The sequence below is a fragment of the Glycine max genome, chromosome 20 (genome assembly GCF_000004515.6).
Source record: "Glycine max cultivar Williams 82 chromosome 20, Glycine_max_v4.0, whole genome shotgun sequence".
In the NCBI taxonomy this organism is placed as follows: domain Eukaryota; kingdom Viridiplantae; phylum Streptophyta; class Magnoliopsida; order Fabales; family Fabaceae; genus Glycine; species Glycine max.
The window spans coordinates 46,408,432-46,431,504 of NC_038256.2; the positions used below are offsets into that span (position 1 = coordinate 46,408,432).

The following is a 23,073-nucleotide window of genomic DNA, read 5'->3' on the forward strand; positions in this document are numbered from 1 at the left end:
TTGAGACAACTATCATTTATATTTTATAATATATATATATATATATATATATATATATATATATATATATATTTATAATAAGGAAACAGTTTTCAAAGTCAGTCACTTATTGTGCTTCTGTTCATTGCTTCCCCATCAACCTATCATTTGTGGCCACCTTTACCTCTAATAGTTTAAATTAATAGGAACCATAATCTAATCTAAAACTCACGCCACGTACCATTCATGTTTCCATCTTTTTCATTTGGTAATTATTGCCTCCCTTTTTTTTAGTAGATTGGTAGATATTACCTCCATCTTTATCTCTTCTTGTTTTGCATTATTATTTTCTTAAAAGCCTAGCTTATCATTTTAAATTCCACTCCTCAACCCTAGGTGGTGACTTGCCTATATTGGGGTAAAGGTGTTATTTTCTTTTCCAAAGTCAAGACCATAAGCCTCTCACTTCACACTTGCCTGTAAATTCTTGCTAAAACTAAGCTTAACTTGCTATGTTTCCAACTGCAGAAGCAATAAAGTGAACCTCACCTAACTTCCTGATCATTATATCCAAAGAGGTAAAGTTTAATAAGCTTGTTAAAACGGACGGAACACAACATTTAATTTTTTTTTTTATGTTTGGTAGATTTTAAAAAGAAAAATAACATGATATAAAAACCACAAAGTAGTACTGTTTAATTTTTACTAGAAGGATAATACCAAAAGAACAAAATAGAGCAAGATTTTTTACTCTATTCCGGTTACATACCAAGTTCTTATAAAAATATTTGATCAAGTTAATTAAAAAAGTAGTTATTTGTTATGATTTTTACAAGAAATTGCTAATTACAAAAATTATAATGATTTTTTAAAAAATTATATAATCATTACACGTTTTAAAGCATAAATAGTTTTTGAATTCTTAAAAAAAAAAACTCAAACAAAGAATCGAATGAAAAGTAGGTCAATTATGGGACAATATTCTTTTTTCTTGGCAACACAATTCGCTAGCTTCACAGCTCGCTGTCATGAAGAGAGGGGAAGAGAAACTCTCTAGAGGGCATCTAATTGGGATATTTTTTTGACTAATTTTGTCTTTTCCAAACTACAAATGAATGTTTTAAGTAACAGATAATAAAAATTTAACTTATCTATCAATTTTACACTAATTTGGTATGATATAGGATTAGACTAGTAGTTATTTCATAGAATATCTGGTGTAATCTTTCTTCTCTATCGCTTTCCCTTGAGAAATTCTGGAGTATGGTATTTGTAATACTAGAAACTCATTATATCTCTAAGTTGTTGCTGTTCTCGCATTTGTTGTACTTGCTGTTGCTGTCGATGTTTGATTGGGTGATGCTTCCCATGAACAACTGCTATTAATTAATTCCAAAAGCGACAATTTTCCATAGAATATGGCACACTTTTCATTTTTCTTTCTCTCGAGGAGGTAGGAAAATGTTTAGATTTAATAGTCATGACTCATGATAGCTATACAATTATGGTTTATAAAATATTCTTATATTTATTTTTACCGTCAGACTATTTTTATCTTACAAAAGTAATATTAATTTTTATAAATAAATTTAATATAATGTGACATGATTAACATATAATCTTATCTTTTAAATATGTAATTAGTAAAAAAAATATAGTTAATCAACGCATACAAATGAAAAATCATATCTTGAGAAAGATTAACTTTTTAGATGAATATTAGTATCTTAAAAAATTAATTCTTGTGTCTCAATGCAGACACCAATATAGAATATGTGTGTCTATCTACTTATAATTATAAAGTAACTTTTATCTTAATGAAAGAGGTTTAAGATTTGGACATAATTTTTTTAAAATTAATTCGAGTGAAACAGTTTGGATAAAATATCTATCTCAACATCGATTATTCTTTACTTCATTATTTAAGGGAGCCATCTTTCTTACCATAAATGTCCGCCATATGATCTAGCCTTTCTGTATGTGAAAGTCCAAATTTCAATGGTTTTCTTCATAAGCGATAAAATAGAATGTCGAGTAAATGTATAATTTAGTTTTTTAAAAATATATCTTGTGCATTTTAGTTTGAGAAAGTTTAATTATGTACAAATTAATCATTAAAATGAATAAGTTAATCATTCTATGAACAAAAAAAAAAAAACTGACCCATTAAGTCCACGCTTATTTTTATAATAATATTTCATTTTTTTTTCAAAGACTATAAAATAAAAGAATTATTAATAATGGAAAAATTCAGAGTATGAAAAGGTGGAAGCTGAGGATGCTCAGAGAGATTTTGAGGGAGGACCTGAAATCAAGTGAATTAGTATACACGTCTGAAGCTAAAGCTGAACTGTAAGGGGCAATCTTTGAACAGTAAGTATCCGTTAATTTGTGCGTTCAGTAAGCAAGAGTTGTCTGTTTAAGCACCCAATAAGTGGGGTAGTCCCTCATTTTATTTATTTATTTATTTTTATGCAAGAATATTTTAATTTTTTTATCTATATGAATTAAAAATAGATATTAAAATTTACAGCAATTCATTTAATCTCTTCAACCTTCTACACCCTCCAACATAAACATAAAACAACCAAAACAATGATAAAACAATTTTTCTTTAGATAAATAAAGCAATTGGTATTTATACAATTTTTTTAAACTTTAACTTTTTTATAATAGTTTTGTTTACTAAAAGTTTAGATAAATTAAGACACAGAATTCACCCGAATCAAACTAAAATCAAGGCTATTTAAAACATTTTTAATAATGAATTTCATTTTGACATCTTAAATCACTTTTTGGTGATGAGTCTCACACCATCGTTTGTGTATTAAGATTTTACTTTTTTTTTTCTAATGATAGATCTTAACTTGAGATCTTGAGTCAATTTTGGTGAGTATTACCGTGGATCCCACTTAAATATATTTTATTAATTATTTTAAATTAAATTCAAGTAATTAATTATAAATATTTTAATTATTAAATACTAATATTAAAAAAAATATTTTGATAATTAAATTTTTTTAGTTATGACTTGAAGTTAAATTGACAAAAAATACATAACATGCATAAACAACAAAAATATTGACATTAAGCAAGAAAAATTAAATTTCCTCATTGTTGTGACTAGAACGTGTCCAAATATACTTCACCTCTTGAAGTTGTTAATAAACTTCTCTTGTATGCATATAATATCTTATTTGTAGGTATGTCGGAAAGAATACCACGAGATACATCAATGTTTAAGATCTTTTCGTCTACATGGTCATAATCAATATCAACATTACTATTGTATGTATCTTGTTTATCTTTAACAATCATAATATTCTTCATCGCATCGATGTTTTACTTACACGATGAATCATATATAATTGTAAATTGAGATTTTAGCTCACCAAATATTATCTCTACATCCTTTCTTGTCGATTGTTGATATTTTGCAAATAATTTTGTTTTTTTTCTCTGTGATATCATGATGTTCTTCACAAAAGTTGTTTAATGAGAATAAATGTCATCTGTATCTTATATTATATGGGTTCCATTAAATGTAAATTACACTACAAACTCAATCTTATAAACTGTTATTAAACACCAGCAATTGGTTTAATGTGTTAAGGTCATTGTTTGAACATGTTCAATAATTTAATCTAAAAAATAAATAAATAAAAAATTAACATCTTACAAATGTAGCAAACGGTAAAAAAAAATTGTCTCATAGGTGTGTAGCAAATGTTCAAAATCTTCCCTGATTGGCAAGCAACGGTTAAAAAAGATTACACTATCACTTATGAACATCAATGATACCTTCACTTTTCTCCTTCCCTAATCAGACCACACACAAAACTCTTCTCCTCCTTTGACCCATTTAACAGTATACATAGGACACAAATCTCTGCAGTGGTCAGTGTGTACGTAGTGACTAGCAAGATGAGGCTGTGGAGCAAAGTTGGGTCCCGGGTTCAGCTGTTGCTGAGGTGCCCCGCACAAAGTAAAATTGTACGTGTTTCACTTTTTATATAGTCACTTGATCACCAAATTTCTTAATTGTTTCAAAAATGTTAAAATTCTTAAAGTAATAGATATTCTTTTAAGTAACTAGAATTGAGAAAATAACATTATTGCTCAATTTCGCAATGGCAATTTTGCATTCATGTGTTGTTATCTGAGAGAGCATATAATCAGTTCAATAACGAGTTATTGCTGTACTGTTTTACTACCTTCTAGGTTTTGAACCAATTATTGAGGAGGCAGATCCCTCCAAAATGTTATTCGCTTTTCTTTCAATCCAGGTTGAATAATTTGCTCAGCACTATATATATATCTGACAAACCATTTGATACACAACACAATTATGTGTGGCTGGGACTGGGATGCAGGACTCTTCTTAGGTCCCTCAGAATCCCCGTTTAGTATCTACGTAATAACACCTCACACATTCCTTTACAGCCAACCCAACCACCATGCTATTGCTTTCTATCAAAATATTATTACGAATATATATATAACAAAAACGATAACATAATTAACAAACAAAAACAACATTTTTGTATAAGTCATATCGCGAATATTTTAACAATATTTTTTATTTAGATGAATTTTCTATTTATTCCTTAACCTTTGATTTCATCCATTGTATGCGGCGTGCTCATTCAGACATAATATGAAGGCAATAAATATTTGTCGGAAAAAAATGAGGGCATTAAATATTTAATATATCTTATTAAATGTTAAAAATTACTCCTACATCACCTTCACTCATTTTTATTAGTCCATTTCTAGAAGATAATATACAAATTAGAAAAAATGTAATTAATATGTTCATTCATATTAATATTATTTTTAACTTATCTGACGTCTATTGTTATTTCTGCCTTATTTATACTCAATGTGTGAAATATTTAAAAATTAAGTAAAAATAAAAAATATAATTAACAATATGATTAATATTATCTTAATTTTCTTAAAAGAACATCAAAGATAATATTGAATAACTTGTACACTTTTATAAGTTGATATTTTTAATAAAAATCACACGTGATAAAACTAAATATCATTTATGTACAAAATAACTGTTCTTGCATACTATCTGTAGAAAATCGATGCCTTAAAATGTTGACAAGGAGTTTTGTTTTGTTATTGGGTTAATTACAATCCTTGGATTGCATAGTTGCATTGCTTCCCCGGCTGAAGTTGCTTTCTAAGTTGCTATTGGGACCCTCTCCAGCTAACTTATCATCCTACCGTGTCTCCAGCAGACAGCAAAATCTTAACATGTCCGTGTAAAATTTTCGATTTTACCTTACAAAATTTATTAGAATTTTAAATTAATTTTATATGTCTAGTTCAACGAAACCAAGTAAAATTTCAGAACTGATTAGGATCCAAAATTGGTAGAGTTAAAATAACTTTTAATTTAAATTAAAATTTTATACTGAATTTCATTTTTACTTTAGTTTTATTTATTTTTAACTTAAATTATAATAAAATATTCAAACATAAATCATATTACTTGAAAATTAATTTTATAAAATTAATTCTATTTATAATCAATTTTACTAATTTTTATCTAAACACGGCACTTAATCATTATATATAAATTCAGTAAAAAAACATTGTAGATAAATCAAAGAGGAGAGAAATATAATGTACTATATGATCCAGATTTATGCTGCAGACTAATTACTGCTGGAGAGGATCCCAGTGCAGTTTTTGGGTATCAGTGCCCATTTGTTTTTATATATAAAAAAATTCAAAATATGTTTTAGTTTTAGTTTTTTTTTTTTTTACCAGAGAACTTAACGAAAATATAAAGGCTCATGTAAGGAGAAAAACATTCAAACGATTAACTAACATTTCCGAAAATAATAGCAACTTGCAGGGCTTTCATCGAGTTTAATTTGAATAACTACAATTTTTTTATATAAAAAAACATTGGAGAAATGTTGCACTTTCACTAAATACGAAAATGACACATCATATATAATTAAAAAAAAATTCATATGCACCACTTAAAAAAAAAAGAAACTATAGAACAATTCGTTAGTTTAAACTTTACGCTTGTTAAATTAAAATTTAATCCTTAGTTATTCTTGGCTCTAAAGAATTATCTTGCTTCAAATTAGTTCAAATTTACTTTTTATTAACCTTATAAATAGCAAGGTATAAGTAGGAAAATAAGGTAACATATATTTTTAATCTCCATAAATATATGATAAAATTTTATTTTACATTTTCCCTTTTTATTATTTTTAATTCTTATAAATTTAATTTTATTGATAATATAACACCTGCTTTTTTTCGGAAAGTTAATTGAATTTAAAATTCTTCTATTTTATTGGCTGATAATATGTTAGATATACGTATTCTCACTATTCTGCTCTCCAGTCATTAAGGAGACAAGAATGTAACAGGAAATAGCGTTATTTTTGGCTCTCGCACCGTAATGGGTAATTTTTTTAAAAAAAACTAGGATAATGGGCATATTTTAAAAAAAAGTACGAAAACGAATAAATCATAATTTAAAGTACAATTTTATTATGAAGAAATCATATTTCAAAACATAATTTTATTTTTTAAAAAATTGTTACACTAAAATCATATATGTATGTAGGATCTCAATTTTTTTTCTTTATGAAAATTTAAAATCATATGCACATACGATTTTAATATTTTTTTTAATTATTTTAAAAATAATGTATTTGAACATAAATTTGTTTTTTTTGTTTTTGATAGAAATTGTGTTAAGTAGGTAATACTTGTTTTTAATTTTTTTTAATAAGTTTTGACTGGCTAATATAAAATATTTGGATTTTTTTCATAAAAATAAGAAAAGTAAATACATATTACATATAAAAAAATACTTGTCAAATTATGTCTCATATGTAGGTCTTCCCGTGTGATGTCGTGGTTTTTTTTTTCTTGTTGTTGAGTTGGTTTCGCTTATCCTTGTCTTAGTCTATAACCACCTTGAGTGGGCTTAGGTTCCCCTTGTTGTAGTATCATCATCGTCATTATTGATCCCAAGATCGTCACCATCATTGTTGGTATTATTTTCATCTCCATCACTTTCATCGTCACCATTGTTCCCTATTTAAGGAGGTAATGTGGAACGATAACGATCCATTAATGATGTTGGATTGTATGCAAATGATAGTGTTGTGGAATAGGTGACAAACATATTTGAATGTTCATGAAAAATATCAAAAGTATAAGGAACTTGATGAAACGCGAATTGAGATGTATATGTTGAAAACCCTATTAGCATTACGATCAAAGGAAGTTGGGTGGAATACATCAGGTTTAACATCAATGTACTGCATTTGACATATTGCATCAAACTTTAACAAAAAGTTCCATAATGTTGAGCTAAAAAAATAAGTTATTAGTATGGGTAATTATTTAAATTTTTTAACTTATGTATTTATTTGTTTGAATGAAACATTTATTTATTGATTTGAATTGATATTTTTGTCAAATGAAGCAGCCAAAGTTCGATGCAAATGAAATCGGAGTTTCAACAAGCTATGAACTGTTTAGAGCAAATTTCAAAGGAAAAATGGACCTGAGCCTATGATGGTGGCAAGAGATATGGACACATGACAACCAACCTTGCTGAATGAATGAATTCTGTTTTAGAAGGAACATGTGTCTTGCCTATAACTACCTTGGTGAAAACAACATTTAAGAGAATAAAATCGTGATTTGTTGAAAGAGGAATACATGCATCCTGCATTTTACAAACAAGACACGACTACCCCGAAAAGGTAGCTATCATGTTGCAAGAAAATTGTCATTGTGCTAGGATGCATCATGTGCAAAGGTACACTCGTGAAACATGAGTTTAAGGTGCAAGAGCTAGCAAATCCCTAATTAAGCGACGAGCAATGGCCTGTACTATTAAATTAAATGAATGGTGTAACTGTGAGGAATTTCAAGCATTACGACTACCTTACTCTCATGTTATTGCAGTTTTCTCTTTTTGTCACCTAAAGATCGACTTGCTTGTTGACCTCGTGTACAAATTACAAAACATTTACAAAGCTTGTGAACTTCAATTTTTGTTCCTAATCATAACATACGACAATTTCAATCAGAAAGATCAACTACTAGTCACATACAAAATGAAACAATTGAACCAATTTCAAATAGACCGAAAAAATATTCAGTGTGTGAAAATGAAGGTTATCATTATGATAATTATCCATATAGACAATGAACGATGTTGAATATTTTGTAATCTTTAATCTTTCAAACATAATTAATTACTATATATTGTTCAACTTATAAATTTTGTCCATATACCAATTTTCTTTTAATATATTATTTTAAAAAAATCAAAAATCATAAATTTTAACATAAAATAAAACTCATTTAAAAAAACATAACTAAAATCGTACACAATACAATTTCAATTTTTAAAAAAGAAAAAATATAGAAATAATGTCCTACCATACGATTTCATTAGAAAAAAGAAAAAATAATAAAATCATATTTTAACATATGATTTCAGTTCTTGTAGAAAAAATATTTTAAAAAAATATCTATTATGGTAAATTTTTTTTAAATCTGTCTATTTCCGTAATTAACCCGTTATTTTCATTTACATACCTTTCAAGATCAAGATACTATTTTCAAATGGTCAAATGAATCTCTTGAATTCAGCAAGAGTGTCACGAGAAATATAAATAATCCTGCATGAATGAGAACAAAAGAGAGCAGAGTAAAACAAACAAGCTATCTATCTGCCCCCTCCCCCTTTTCTCTTTCAGCTGTTCCCTTTGCCTCCAAAGCAATGAACTATGAAGAAAAAAATATAATACACATATAAAGAACCCACACCCAGAACCCACACAAATAATTTGTAGTTATGAATTTCAATATACATCATTTACATGGAAATTAGAAGGTCAGAAGAATCATTGGACTGGGAAGGAATTTCGAGAGTGAAGAACATTAAATTCCTTGAATCAATGGTTAGTAGCATTTAGCTTGTTGCAAAGAAATCACCTGCATTTGTCAATTAATTTCCTTTACAGCAATTCCAAGAGGGAGACAAGCATAAAATAAAATAGTAGTCATCAACCTGCAACACAAGCATTTTTGTAGTCTTGAGAAAAATAAGAACCAAACAGACAAGATATCACAATCATTCTTAAAGTCTTATACACACACACACATACAAGCCCACAAAGCAACTATAACTAAACTGAATATCATTTAAATAAAAAAGTAACAGCTTCAGATTTATACCTTCCTCAGAGAAGTCAAATACATCACCAAGCATGTCATCATTATCACCATCTTCGTCAGATTTCCCCCTGCCACAGGGACTGCTACAATCCACATCAGTAATAACCTCTGTTGATTCATGACAGTCAACTGATGCTTTACAATAACCTTCTTGAAAATATTGCTCAAAGTCTGGTGAGTCACGTATTGACTCCTCACAAGTTACATTCATATTCAAATCACAGCCACTTAAGCTTGAATTGAAACTGTCACCGGCTTTTTCATGTTTTGATGATTTTACCTTTGCATTTGCACCATCTGCAAAATTTGAGGCACCTGCTGAAACATCATTTGTGTCAACAGTTTTGACTTTTGAGGCTTAAAAGAGGTGATGCCAATACAACTACCTCTCTGTTCTTGCAATTAATCTCACTATTAGAAAAGTTAATTGAAGAAAAATTTGTTAACAAGTGAGATAATAGTAGTCAAGAACAAGTGTGTTACATGGTTCACTAAAAAATATGACACAAGATTTCAGATTGAATTGCTTATTTTACCAACAAATGTCTTTTCAGCTAAGCCAGGTACCATCAACTTTGAATGGAAAATTGCAGCATCTTCTGACAACTTCTCTTCAGTTCCATGTGAATCAGATGAAGAGCTAGAGTATCTTCCCATAACAATACCTCTGACAAAATTGTAGAATTTGTTAGCACGTGCATGGACAGTTAAACAGATGTTTCAAATTTCAATCGCTAGTTAAAACAATGATGAAGCATCCCTCCAAATTTAAACTCAAACAAATGACAAATAAAACAATGCTCCCCTAAACATCACACTCAATATATAAAACTATGTAAAAGCAAGAGGGATAGGAATAGGAAAAATTAACATAATAGCAGCTTGACACAAACAGGATGTTTCAAACTCACATGACTTCCTAATTATATTATATTTTTAAACTTAAATAAAGCATCTCCAGATAGCACTTAAGATTGTAACTGCATCGTTAATGATAGATAAAAATAAACTGTGAGATAGATAACCCATTAGTTTGTTCGTTAGTTAGTTAGTTGGTTGGTTAAAGAAATAAGGCATGTTGCCTAAAAATAAAAGGGGAGGTAAGAGAGATCATCTTGTCATTTCTTAGAGGATTGGGATCTTTGGGCATTGGGAGGTGCAGACCCTCGAAGTTCCGCAAGTTAGGCAATTTTCTTTATGTAATTCTGATCAAGTTTCTATCAACTAGTATCAGAGCTCTGATCTTGGAGCTGTGATGAAATTGTTTGTAAAATGATGCTAAGATTTTATAGGAGAGAAGTAACTACAAGTTTAGAACCATTGGAGTATGTGAGGAGGAGAAAATATTGTGGATTGCTGAATTTGCATTCAGAGGAGAAGCTCTCAAATGGAGGTGTTCTTGGAAAGAGAGCAACTAGAAGGCAACATGGTTGACCTTTGAGAAGGTTGTGCTCAAGTGGTTCCAACCAGATCTTTGGGCTTGTCTACAGTACTTAGAGGAGGAAGAAAACAGAAGTGGAGATGAAGTTCTTGGGATCAATAGCCAACAAAAGAACCATGGCAGCAGAGAAAAAACAAAATTGCTGGGTAGACCAAGAAAAGAATCAAGAAAAACAACAAATGCAGAGCTGGAGAGAGAAAAAATAGGCGGAAGACGTGATAAAATAGCTGGTAAACACATTACCATTGTGAGAACCACTAGGGTCATTCAGTCATGGTAGCGAGCGAGTCATGCAAGGTCAACAAACTGATACTGCAAGAACTATCACAGATTCGATTAGAGGTAGCTGGGTCTGAGTTGCAAGCATAAGAGGAGTCAACAAGAAGGGCATATCAAACAGAGAGAGGGTGGAAGCGCCAGATTGGAATTACAAAACCTGGGTCAATTATTTGACCTAATGAGCCCAAATTACTAAAGAAAAAGAGTGGGCCTTAAAGAAAAGTGATGCATTTGGCTATTTAGCTAGCAATGAGCAAGTCCAGCCGGTGGAAGGACAAAAACAAGTTCCATAAAACCTATAGCCCATATCCACACTTCAGGTGACAAGTCTCGACCACAAAACAGGGACCCACAATTCATGTAATCTATCAGGGCCTCTATCATCTGCTGACTTTGCTATTTTTAATGGCACAAAAGAGGATTTTGATTGATCATATTTCATGCAATGAGGCCCTGGTCAAATTTTAATCTCTGCTTTTATATACTGTTCACCTTGAGAACAAGGTGGAACTTTAGGGGAGGAGCATTGATAGACACCCTTTAGTGAGTTAGTTAGTTATGTAGGTTAGTTAGTTGAAGAAATGAGGCATGTTGCCTATAAATAAGAGGGGAGGGAAGAGACAGATCATCTCGTCATTTGTGAGAGAATTGGGACATTGAGAGGTGTAGATCCTCAAAGTTCTGCAAGTTTGGCAGCTTTCTAGCTTAATTCTGATTTAGTTTCCATCACAAAACTATAGCAACAAAAGAAGGAAAGTGGAAACAAGGGAGCATCTCAGCATCATTACCTGTCACCCCAAGTAGATTGAATTCTATGGAAATGGTCGAAGATGGGCAACAGATCCTTCTGTTTTATTTCAATCTCACTCAAGCATATTCATCAGTGTAGAAAAGAGAGCCTGATATTTAAATTGAATGCATCTAGAATGCAAAATTTCTTAATGGATATCACAAAGAAAGACACCTGAAATTGAGGGAGAAATAGTTTGATCAAAAGAATAACTATAATGTTGAAGAATGTTCAACACATAAATCAAATGATTACCTCAGATTCTTGCCAAATTGGTATCCGCCCAGAGCTTATATGTACCTCTGTATTTGAGAAGTGACATTGCTTATTAAGTTTTATAGAATTATTGTTCCTGACGCTATTATTATCTTCATAATCTGAACTATCCAAGATCATTTCTGCAGCTTCCAGTCCACCAACAGTATTCCCCAATATGCACACTTCTTTTTCTGGCCAATCATATCTCCTACAGACATCCCACCATTGAACAGGTTCAACCTTCACACGCAAATCTTCTTCTTGTATCTGTGCTGAAGGAACTAGGGCTGTTCTTGAAACAGTTTCACTTGACTCTGCCGCCAATGGTGGTAGTAGTTTATATTGGATTAAATGACCAGAAGGGGTATAAACTAATAAGTGCTCCATGGCATGATTTTTTAAGTATGAATTGTGTGAATCATGAGGAATGGAACTGTGAAAGACAGCAGAAACAGCACCAGATGGAATTGAGACTTTCCCTGCTGCAGAAGACGCAGCATTACTAACCGTATTGAGCCATCCAGCATTACTATTTTTTATTCGGCTAACCACAGAAAGAACAACAGGAGGTGGGGGTGTCAGGCACAACTGCTGCTGGTTTACTGGGAAATGTGGAGTGAACCACCATGGTAGAGGAAAAATTGGCAAAAGAGCAGGCCCATCAGTGTCTTGATCGTGCATCTTAAGAACTGTCTCACCACCAAATGGGGCAAGAACAAAAATATGGCAAGTTCCCTTGGAGGAAATGATGGCAACCCACTGACTGTAATGGCTAAAACAAATATCTTGTATTACCTGTATAATATACACAATTAAGTAACACCCTTCTCAAGCATATAAGCAGAAGTATTTAATTTTGATATCCTGTTATTTACACTATCATCCAAACATATACTGTCAAATCAGTAAAGAACTTTGAACCTAGGAAGTTTAACTCTTTCAATGATGTGTCAACACATCATTAGCTGGTAGTATAAAAGGATTTACACTAACAGTTGATCAAATCTGGGCACTAAACATAAAAGGCATTAAAGAAACACTGAGAATAGAAGCATACAGCAGATGTCATGCCACGGTGGAGCTTGTAAAGGTGCACATGTGAATAGTTCCAATCACTGCTTTGGGAACCTGATCCATTCCTTGAGCAGGATGGCATAATTCGAAATATATTAATATTGTTGCCATGAATTGAGGCTGTAACTAAAAGTGTCCCACTTGGGTCAAAACATAAGGCAGATATTGGACTAGTATGAGCCCTAAATTGTGCCACAACAGCTCTAGAAACAAAATCCTTGACAACAACCTGCAACAAATGAGTAGTACTAGTCAACAAGCATATAGAATGATTACTTTCCTGTTTCAACTGACATAAAACAATGATTAAAAGAAGAGCGAGGAAAGAGAAGAGACTACAGCAAAATACTTGGTGCTATTAACTACCTTAGAAAATTCTTCTTCTATGGCTAAGCTGAACCAATAGATGGTCTCAATCAAATTGTAATACAGATGCCAATATTACTTTAAGAAAGAAAATATCTAGTCAGGGTCCAGCACATTGCAAACTAAAATCAGACTATAACATGCCAAGTTATTTCCAGAATACTCACCATCCCAGCTGGATCTGTTTCTGTAGAATTTAATGCAAATCGAGTAACTTTCCAACTCGAGTTTGAAGATACAGGAGAACTGGATCCATCAGGTGTTAGATCTTGATAGTATTTAGACAATGTTTTGTATCCCATATCACTGAGATTGATAAGCCCTGCAGCCAAATGCTTGCTAGATTCCATGGCATATCGGGCTACCAGGTTTCCACTGCTGGGTGATGTTGATGGGCTGACAGCAGGAGGAGTAAGACTCTGAGGACTCAAGCGACCTGTGTTTGACAACAATGGGCTGTTTGAGGCATAAGCTAACCACCGGGGCCCTACAGCCATCGGACCATAGCCAATATTAACCCCAATCATTCCTTGTCCTCCCAACTGAGGCACAGGGTAAGTGAGAACACTGAACTTATTCTCAAGAGTAAGAGCATCAAAACAATATATCTGCAAGCAAAGTATATAAATGAAGAAAACAAATTAGACAGATTTTACCCATGGCAATAGCAAACTAAGTAGCAACCTTGCAATGTGTCAAAGGAAATTGGTAAGACCAGCCCATGATCTACCCAAAACAATCATAAACTCAACTTCCTCAACAAAGTAACATGCATTTTTCACATATAAGTGCTAAAAGCAAATTGAGAAGCAACTTGAGTCAAAAACTTACTTGAGTAGCTAGACCCACAGCCACTATTCGAGGACTGCATCTAACCATGTAGACTGTTGAACGAAATCTCAGAGCATGAACATAAGTATGGGACCTTAGTGAGTAAAACCGAACTGCTGTAGCTGAGCTGACAATATTTTCTGCTTGAGCTTCATTATGGCCATCTCTGACATTTAGCATTTTACCAGGGATCTTTGATTTATCACATGCAACAACCAAGAGTAAAGGATGTGATGCTCTAAATCCTTCACAGCCTTCTGATATTGCAGGGATAGGCTGCATCTGTAAAAATGAAACTGGATCATCACGTTTTGAGACAAGCTCCCTTACATTGGAGGCATCTTCCACATCAAGAACTTGAAATCCATTGGAATAGCTGAGTAAGAGAACATGCTTGAAAGAAGACGGACTGAGTTCTAGCCTATCAAAACAAGCCCAAAGCATCTGCTTGACAAACAAAAAGGTGAATAATCCTGACTCCTTCATTCATAAGTAATAAATTTACAGCTGAAAAGCAATTATGAAGATTGCCAAAGCATGGTGTTGATCAAAATACAAATCTATCTGTACAAATTGGGATCCGTAAATTATTCAGTAGCACCAGACCATAATGAATGCTTCTAAAAATGGACACGTATATAATGACCTATTCTATACCAGCTTTGCCATATCCCCAATGAGAAGGCATATTAGCATTTGTTTAACTACATAATCAAACAAACCAGTCTCAAATTAATTCTGGTCTGCCATCATGAAAAATAGAATAACAAACCAATATCTCTTTGATTTTTTGGAGTTGAAGAAATCGCTATGGGGTTAATCAGAACATTCCATGTCTCTTTTACTTCACCCATACAAAACCAGAAAGAAAACTATTAGAATCGCGTACGAAAAAAATTGAGACATGGTCATGTTGATTACGTCCTTAACTTCACTCAATAATCCAGAATAAATGCAATTCAAATGTTAGGGACAAAACACAAAAGTTAGCAATAAACGGTTCTTTTCGTGAGATTGGGGACAGTGTGTCAGCGACAATAACAATATTTCCAAAAAGACAACCGAGCATTTGGAAAACTTTCGCGGCACTAAATATTCCTCTACGAACAACGATCAAAACTCACGCACGTTTGACTTGTCGATTTTTAACAGCATTCACACAAATCACAATTTCAGAAGGCAACAACTGAAGAGTAGCATTCACGCAAAATGCTACCTGGTCTCTGCGGTCGTGTCCGTCACCGGAGATGGAGGCGGCGACGGAGGCTCCGGCGGAGCGGACGCCGGAAGAGGCGGTCTTAATGCAAGACGATATGAACTTGAAGGAAGAAGGAACGAATCCATTGCTGCTCTTGCTCCTGCTGCAACCCTTGTCCTTGCTCAGATTCTTCATAATAATATTCAACGAAGCGATTTTCCACAGGCCACCGGTGAGTCACCGGGAATTCCGTCGACGAGAGTCGCGGAACGCGGGCGATCGAATATAGCATAAGAATAAGAGGCGTCGGGATTCGCCGTACGCGGCGGCGGAGAGCTCCGGCGCGCTTTAGTTGGTGGTTGAGGAAATTTGACCTTAACGGAGACGGTTCCTTCTCTCTCTCTCTCTGCTTCCGTTTGGAGTTTAGACACAGGGCGAGCGACTCTGCTTGTGCTTGGTGCTAATCGCAATGCTTATTTTCCCTTTTGCCACTTCGCTCCCATCACATTTTCCAAAATGCCCGTTACGTCCCCTTCCAATGTTTTCAAACTTCAACTTCGCTCCAAATTACCATCCACCCCTTCCATCTTTCATTTTTTCAACTTATCATCACTGCTATTAAAATATTATATTTAAATTATTATTTTACAGTGCAATCACGTATATGATAAAAGTGTTTGCGATTCCGGCCAAGTTTAGTTAAATTTAGGATCCAACTTAACCAAATTTAATCAATTTGGTTCGGTTTGATTTTCATAATTTTTATTTTGAAACTCAATTCAAGTCAACTTATTCATAAATTGTTTGGTTTAATTCAACGGATTATTCATTTAAATTTGATATTTTTTTTCTTAGAATTACTATTTTATATCATTATTCATTCAAATATCCAATACAATTAACACGATATTATCAAAGTCTGAAAGTAGTAAAATTAATTCATTTAATACCATCAATATAATATTCCAAAATAGACTAATACAAATTAAAATAAGATATTATTCAACGATATTTACTTTATTAGTCTAAATCATGACTATTTCATACAACCTAATTTATTGCAATAAGTTTGATTGTAACCAAATTTTCTAAATATGATCCGTTAATATTATAAATATGAAAAAACGGTGAAACAAATAATAATGTATTTGAAAGTAATATCTTTCAATACTAGTAGTCTTAACACTTTGAGTTTCAATGTTAATAGTATTTAAAGTCAAACCAACACAACTCTAAAAGTTTAAACACGAGCTGTTAGCACAAAAATTAATTGATATTTTATAAAATATAAAAAATGAAATAAGAAATTACACGCCTAATTCAATATTTTTCGCTTCATTTATTTCAACTTGCAAGTCATTAATATTTTGCATAGCTGATCTAAGCCAATTTTTGACATAAATGGGAGCTTCAACAACAGTGAATCTTAAGGAACTACGAAATCAATCTAAAATTCTACCCATTGTACTAAATACACACTCAGATGATATAGTAGATACAAAAATGATCAATATATATCTAATCATATAGGAAAGAATATAATATTTGTATCTTTTCAATTTCCACCAATTCAAAACGTCAAACTCAAGGTGGTCATCTTCAACATCATTTTCCAAATACCTATCTAACTCATTTTTTTGCACCTCATTCCATTTTTTCTTCATTTTCATTCTAAATTCATTTTTTTAGTTATATATATATATATATATATATATAATATATATATATATATATATATATGTGTGTGTGTATATAAATAAATAAAATTTATATTTTAATTACGGGTTCACGGGTCGGGTCAACTGGTTAACGAATCTATAAATCAAAACCTATGATCCAACCCTAATGAATAATTTTGATCGGTCCAATTTGTTTTTAATCAAAATACATAAATAATACAACCTAAATTATTTGAATCGATTTGGGTTCACGGGTGACACGTACCCTTGAACACCCCTAATATACAAGGGGTTTGGTATATGGGTGGATAAACGAGTTCAGGTCCATGGATTGGCCTGTGGGACCTACAATCCACACAGGCCAGAACCATTTTTTTTAAAAAATTCATTACTATACAGGATTTTAGGCCTGTCCCGCATAATTTGTTAGCTGTGCGGGTTTGGATCATGCGGTCCATGAGTTGGGCCGCAAACCTGCAACCACCAGCTAAGCCCAACTTAAACTCAATTAATCTTAAAAGCCCAATCCAAACTTTCTTTGCATTTACATTTATGTTGAAAATTTATTTAATTGTGTTAAAACTTTTGTAACTGAGTATTTATTAGAGATTTATTAAGACTTTTTTTTAATATACATATATATATATATATATATATATATATATATATATATATAATTGAGTGTAATTGACTATTTTTTTAAGAGAAAAAATATATTTATTTTAAAATTATAGTTTTTCTTTTAAAAAAATAGACCTGTGAATCAACTTGTTTGACTGGCGGGAACAGATCAAAATATTAAATTTGTGTAAAAGTGTGGAACGGACTAATCCGATCCATAACTAATACAAGCTTATGCAAATCAGGTCGGCCCACTTATTCATCCCTAATTTGATATGATGGGATCTGATAAGCACGGATTGATTGGTAATTTGAATGCTTGGAAGCGAATCATTGGTGGATCAGTGTGAGGGGCAAGTTCGACATTTGACGTGGTCCGCACGTGTGTCTCATGTGGTATTTTCGTGTTATGAACAAGTTTAGGGGAGAATTCTTGTACGCAAGTATGTAGGAATGCCTTGAGGAATTAAAAAAGAGTGTTATATAAATATTCTTGAGATAAATTCTTACAACAATTTATATTTTTTTATTTGTCATATCAGTTGCTGTATCGCACGATTTTCTCTTTCTAGTTTTTTTTTTTCTAATTTAGAAAAATACGATATAAATTGATTAACGACTATAATTTATCGTAAAAAAATACAGTCCACACGGCATGTTGATTACCAAACGACAAGGCGTGGGAATATCTTAAACTAGATGCCGAACCTAATTAAAATAATTTTTATTGGCCTTCCAACATCAACTTGTTTACCAAGAAAGTGACAATAATAATTGAGTCGTAATTGTAGGTAGAGTTAGAGTAGATGCAAATCCACCTTGTGAATAATATTTTCAATCAGTTTAGCTTTTTTAAAAGTTCACGCATAATTGGCGAAGACAAGAATTGGCGATAATAGGGTAGCCTAAGCCCACGCAAATGCCCAAATTCCTGGCTTATGTTTTCATCATGAGTATTTATATACGATTTCATGAGTAAATGGATATTTATAAATATTGTGTGGCCTTGAGGGTAATTCTCATTATAGATGTAAAGATTTTTGTAATCTATAAATAATCTATTTATAACAATCCATAAGCTTATTTGATTAAGCTTCAAAGGTAATTTTATGATACCTTTTTTCTGTTATTTTTCAACATTTAATTAAAATAGCTAAAATATTTCAAAAGTAAAAATGAAAGAGGTCCTACGTTTAGAAATATCTTGCAAAGAAAATTATTAGGAATATAATTTAACTATTGTTACTTTAAATTACTAATAAATAATGTTTCTTAATCTTTAAGGAAATTAAAAACCTGTTGCGCCGGAAACAATTTCATCAAAGTGTAAAAATGTAGTTAAGCGATGTTACTCATTAATGCAAACAAATTGACTTCTATAGCCTTTTCAAAAGACTTATATAATGTGTATTCACTGGAAAAAAGGGTTCTGGCTTACATAAAAAATCAACAGTTGATGTAATGTATGTACAGAAGCACAATAAATAGTGCACATAATAAGTACCATTGCCAAGAAAATGTATACAAGTTGCTCTCCATGGAAATGCAGGTAGCCTTTAATATTTTTTGCATTTTCATAGTGTCCTAGAGGTTCATTTCCATGGACTTAATTACCGAAGTTTGCCCCAAAAGTTTTATACAATCTTCAAGTCCTAAAACTAATGATGTCCTTAGCTCTCGTTAACCCAATGCAATCTGCTCAAATCGCTTGAGATCTCTTAGATGTTTTGTTGAGTTGTATTCTTGCGCGTCTAGTAGCTCTTCTGAGTATGCTCTTTGTAGAGGCCTCCTTCGGCTTGATTTTGTAGCTTTCAGAACATGGTCTTCACCTCTTAGCAGTGTTACAACCTTCAGCCGTCAAAGAAAATATGATCAATCAATCTTCTATGAAATTACACTGCTCTTTCAATCTTTTTTTCTTTTCACTATCTCTTTCTCCCTTAATTATTGTTAGCATCTCTAATATTAGACAAGTACAAGGCTGAGCTCCAAGTATAAACAATTAACAATATATATATATATATACACACACACACATACAGTTATGACTGCATTTTTCTCAATCAGCTTCATTCATAAATGTTGTCGCTTAGCCTAACCAAAATGGTGGCGTCACATTAGCTATCATTAAAGACTCACAGTACAATAACTGAAAAGATCTTAATTAGTCTCTTTGCATTAATATGATGGTAATTTGAGTTTGAATGAACTAATAATGTGCATCAATCTAGTTCGTTGTGTACTTGCCTGACTCATGCGGGGGCGTAAGATAGGAGAGTGCTCAATGCACATTGATGCAGTTAAAACAACACAACCCATCTGTTCTCGTTTATAATCGTCGCCAAGAGAAGGATCAACAAGGTCCTTGATATGATTAGCGTCAAGCAATGGTTTTGCCTATAAAACACAAGAAAGCACAAAGCGCTGAGGCCTCTCGTGTAGTGACAATTTGTTAGATAATATTTTTTGAGATAAGTTAGATAATATAATACACCCCATTTTAGGAAAAATGATTTACCCATATCACAACACTCTGCTGCATATGATCCACCGCTGGACGCCCAGTTATGATCTCCAAAAGTAGGACCCCAAATGAAAAAACATCAGTTTTCTCATCTACTATTCCATGCATGAAATATTCAGGAGCAAAATAGCTGCCAATCAAGTAATTAGAGGAATTTATTAAATCATGAAAATTTATAAAACTCCAAGCATTAGTAAATTTTTTATTTTTATACCCAAATGTGCCTTCAAATTTTGATACACTATGGTGAGTCCATTGTTCTGGTAACCACTTTGCAAGTCCAAAATCACATATCTGGAAAAAAAAATCTAAATCAATTAATAAGGGAGTGATATATCAGAAAGATTGCGTCAAACAATAGGGAATACGACAGAGCCTTAAGAGACATGGCCTAATCTAATTTACAAGCAGAACATGCTTTAACAAGTAATGAAAGACAAGGTTTAGCCATTAGCACAAAACATGACATAACAGCTCAGTTCATGTATTATCTCTTGGCAAAAGCTGCAAGATTTTCAGAGGATAAGAATAATATTGGAAAATAGTATTATATTGCTTAATTAGTGATGATATACATGAGGAGCTGATGGCTATAGAAGATATGTTTAGCTTAGCTTAGAATATTGGAAAACAGGATAAGTTGACAACAGCATAAGAAGACAAAATTGTTACACCTGAAACTAATGACTAAGTTAATGCTCCTACACACATCCACAAAATTTCAGAATGCATTCATGGAGCCAAAGTTTCATGTATCAAAGTAATACTGCAAACAAGTTATTTTATCATTCACTCTAATGAAGCTCAGTAAAAACCTGTGGCTCAAAATTCTCCGTGAGCAGAATATTCTCTGCCTTGATATCTCTATGAATGATTCGCCTGTGACAACACTCATGCAGATAGAGGAGACCATCAGCTATTCCCAGAGCAATTTTATACCTTTTACTCCAATCTAATTTCTTTTTATCTGAACCTGGAACACACACCATGAAAGAATAAACAGTAAATACTAAATGCATTAACCTCAAGTTTTCTCATGCGAGGAATCTGCAATGCTAACTAAAGTACAGACCATGAAGAAGAGATCCTAAACTTCCGAGTGTAGAGAGTTCAAAGACAAGTTGCATTTCCCCTTCTACACAACATCCAACTAGCTTTGCAGTATTAGGATGGTCAACATGAGCAATTACACCTAGCTCACATAGAAAGCCTGCGGTTTTTTCATCTGTGGTCCCTTTACTCAATTTCTTCACAGCTATTAATTGTCCATCTTGGAGACACCCTTTGTAAACCTCAGCAAAGCCACCTCTTCCAATTATATTTTCTACATGTAAAAGGAACAATAATGAAAATCTACCTAGTCAAACATATCGAATTTAAGAGTAAAAAATGAGTTTTTGAATCAAATTATGACATAATTAGGGTGAGATTTCAGACCATCACTAAAATTGTTGGTTGCATTTCTGAGTTCAGAGAGGCTGAAAGTGACCCAAGAAGACCTGAAGTTGTATAGCTTACTTAGAACTTGGTTTTCTCTGCTGCTTTTGCTTTTCCACTTCGGTATCTTTGGCACACTAATAAGAGGAGGGAGGGAGCCTAGGCGCTTAAAAGATTTTTTCCTCCAAATTTTGAAGAATTTGGACCAGTGAGAGCGTGCCCTCGTGGTTGAACAAGTGGCTTTCGATTCATGTGATTGGTCGTGAGAGTCAAAGTCTTTCATGCAGGCTTCCAAGACTCCTCTTGGTGATGCTATATTTTCTTTCTCTTTCTCCAATTCCAAATGCCTCAAGTCTAGGAGCAAAGAAAAAATGAAAAATCATGAGCAGAGAATATAATAAGTCTTGGAATTTGGATTGAAAAGTGAGGAATTGGAAAGAAAAAAAACCATGGGCAGAAGATGAACAAGAAAATAGAGAGGCTTGTCTCTTGGTAGCTCTTTTGGGCCTCGTATTGGCATTGGTATCGGGGTGCAGCAAATCAGATTGAAGATCTAAAGCTTCTGCAATTGTAAGCTTCTTCGGTTTATTAGCTTGGCTTTTCTTCTGGTCACTGCAATGCATGGCACATAATCTCAGATATTAGAAAAATGAAAAACAAAAGTGGACGTGATTTTAATTACAGGAAGAAGGAAGAGGCATATGCATACATACCACAAACAACAATCTAGTTTGTGATTGGCCATGAAAGAGAAGAAAAGACAAAATATAGTTAACGGTTTTGGGTTGATGATGGTGGAAAAACTAAGAGGGCATTGTTATTACGTTAGTTTATATGTAAGGCGTGTTATGTTTGTTGGTATGTATGCGTTAGAAAGTGCAGTGATGCGATGAATAATGGAAGTCAGAAAGGGATTGATTGCATTGCAGATGGATGAGGTTGTGGTGTGACAGGAACAGGTGGTAAAATGAAAGGTTTGCAGCGACATGTGCTCTCAACCAACGTTTCAGACAGACAAAACAAATTGAACGGCTTTGGAGAAACGGAGGTTGGGGTCGAATCGACCCTTGGTTTTATTTGGGTTTGAGCCAGTCTTTTCGATTATCACTATCTTAACTTATGTGCACTTCCTCACAAATTAACTTTCAATTTCGCCCTTTTACACGGAAAGGTTCTTCATTCTTGATTAAGAAATTAATAATAATAATAATAATTACTAATGATATATATTATAATAAAAGTTCAATATGTTTTTGGTATATGTAAATATAAACATGTTTGCTTTTAGTCTTAAAGAAAATCAACTCCTTTAACTCTCTTGTTTATGGAAAAATATTAAGCATGATCCTT

At 32.6% G+C, this 23,073-nt stretch overlaps 2 protein-coding genes across 4 annotated transcripts; both read right to left on the bottom strand.

Annotated features, from left to right (window-relative positions):
• Positions 1 to 8,603: 8,603 nt before the first annotated feature.
• LOC100776558 (autophagy-related protein 18h) lies at positions 8,604 to 15,979 on the bottom strand. Of its 3 annotated transcripts, none has more exons than XM_026127453.2 (9): positions 15,481 to 15,979; positions 14,265 to 14,708; positions 13,601 to 14,041; positions 13,051 to 13,296; positions 11,991 to 12,788; positions 11,734 to 11,909; positions 9,762 to 9,892; positions 9,226 to 9,540; positions 8,604 to 9,058 (listed from the first exon to the last, which is right to left on the bottom strand). In XM_026127453.2, exons 1-6 carry the CDS (start codon positions 15,655 to 15,657, stop codon positions 11,826 to 11,828), a joined length of 2,190 nt encoding a protein of 729 aa, XP_025983238.2. In that variant the 5' UTR covers positions 15,658 to 15,979; the 3' UTR covers positions 8,604 to 9,058; positions 9,226 to 9,540; positions 9,762 to 9,892; positions 11,734 to 11,825. The 3 variants fall into 3 exon arrangements, with proteins under 3 accessions (XP_025983238.2, XP_040869350.1, XP_040869349.1); XM_041013416.1 differs by having other exon boundaries at positions 9,226 to 9,522; positions 15,481 to 15,971; XM_041013415.1 differs by having other exon boundaries at positions 9,226 to 9,543; positions 15,481 to 15,971.
• Positions 15,980 to 19,247: 3,268 nt separating this feature from the next.
• On the bottom strand, positions 19,248 to 22,803 carry LOC100781529 (receptor-like cytosolic serine/threonine-protein kinase RBK2). Its single transcript, XM_003555543.5, has 9 exons — positions 22,437 to 22,803; positions 22,172 to 22,335; positions 21,724 to 22,077; positions 21,359 to 21,610; positions 21,102 to 21,259; positions 20,501 to 20,580; positions 20,281 to 20,416; positions 20,010 to 20,159; positions 19,248 to 19,610 (listed from the first exon to the last, which is right to left on the bottom strand). Exons 1-9 carry the CDS (start codon positions 22,466 to 22,468, stop codon positions 19,443 to 19,445), a joined length of 1,494 nt encoding a protein of 497 aa, XP_003555591.2. The 5' UTR covers positions 22,469 to 22,803; the 3' UTR covers positions 19,248 to 19,442.
• Positions 22,804 to 23,073: the final 270 nt, after the last annotated feature.

Bases quoted from the DNA above. Each gene is read 5' to 3' on its own strand.
- LOC100776558 (XM_026127453.2), bottom strand. From the start codon at position 15,657: ATGAAGAATCTGAGCAAGGACAAGGGTTGCAGCAGGAGCAAGAGCAGC. The intron at 14,709-15,480 runs GTAGCATTTTGC...TTTGTCAAGCAG, and splicing joins GACACGACCGCAGAGACCAG to ATGCTTTGGGCTTGTTTTGA. The intron at 13,297-13,600 runs GTGAGTATTCTG...CATTTGTTGCAG, and splicing joins AAACAGATCCAGCTGGGATG to GTTGTTGTCAAGGATTTTGT.
- LOC100781529 (XM_003555543.5), bottom strand. From the start codon at position 22,468: ATGGCCAATCACAAACTAGATTGTTGTTTGTG. The intron at 22,078-22,171 runs GTTTTTTTTCTT...CTTTGCTCCTAG, and splicing joins TTGTTCATCTTCTGCCCATG to ACTTGAGGCATTTGGAATTG. The intron at 21,611-21,723 runs GTCTGAAATCTC...TTTTACATGTAG, and splicing joins AACCAACAATTTTAGTGATG to AAAATATAATTGGAAGAGGT.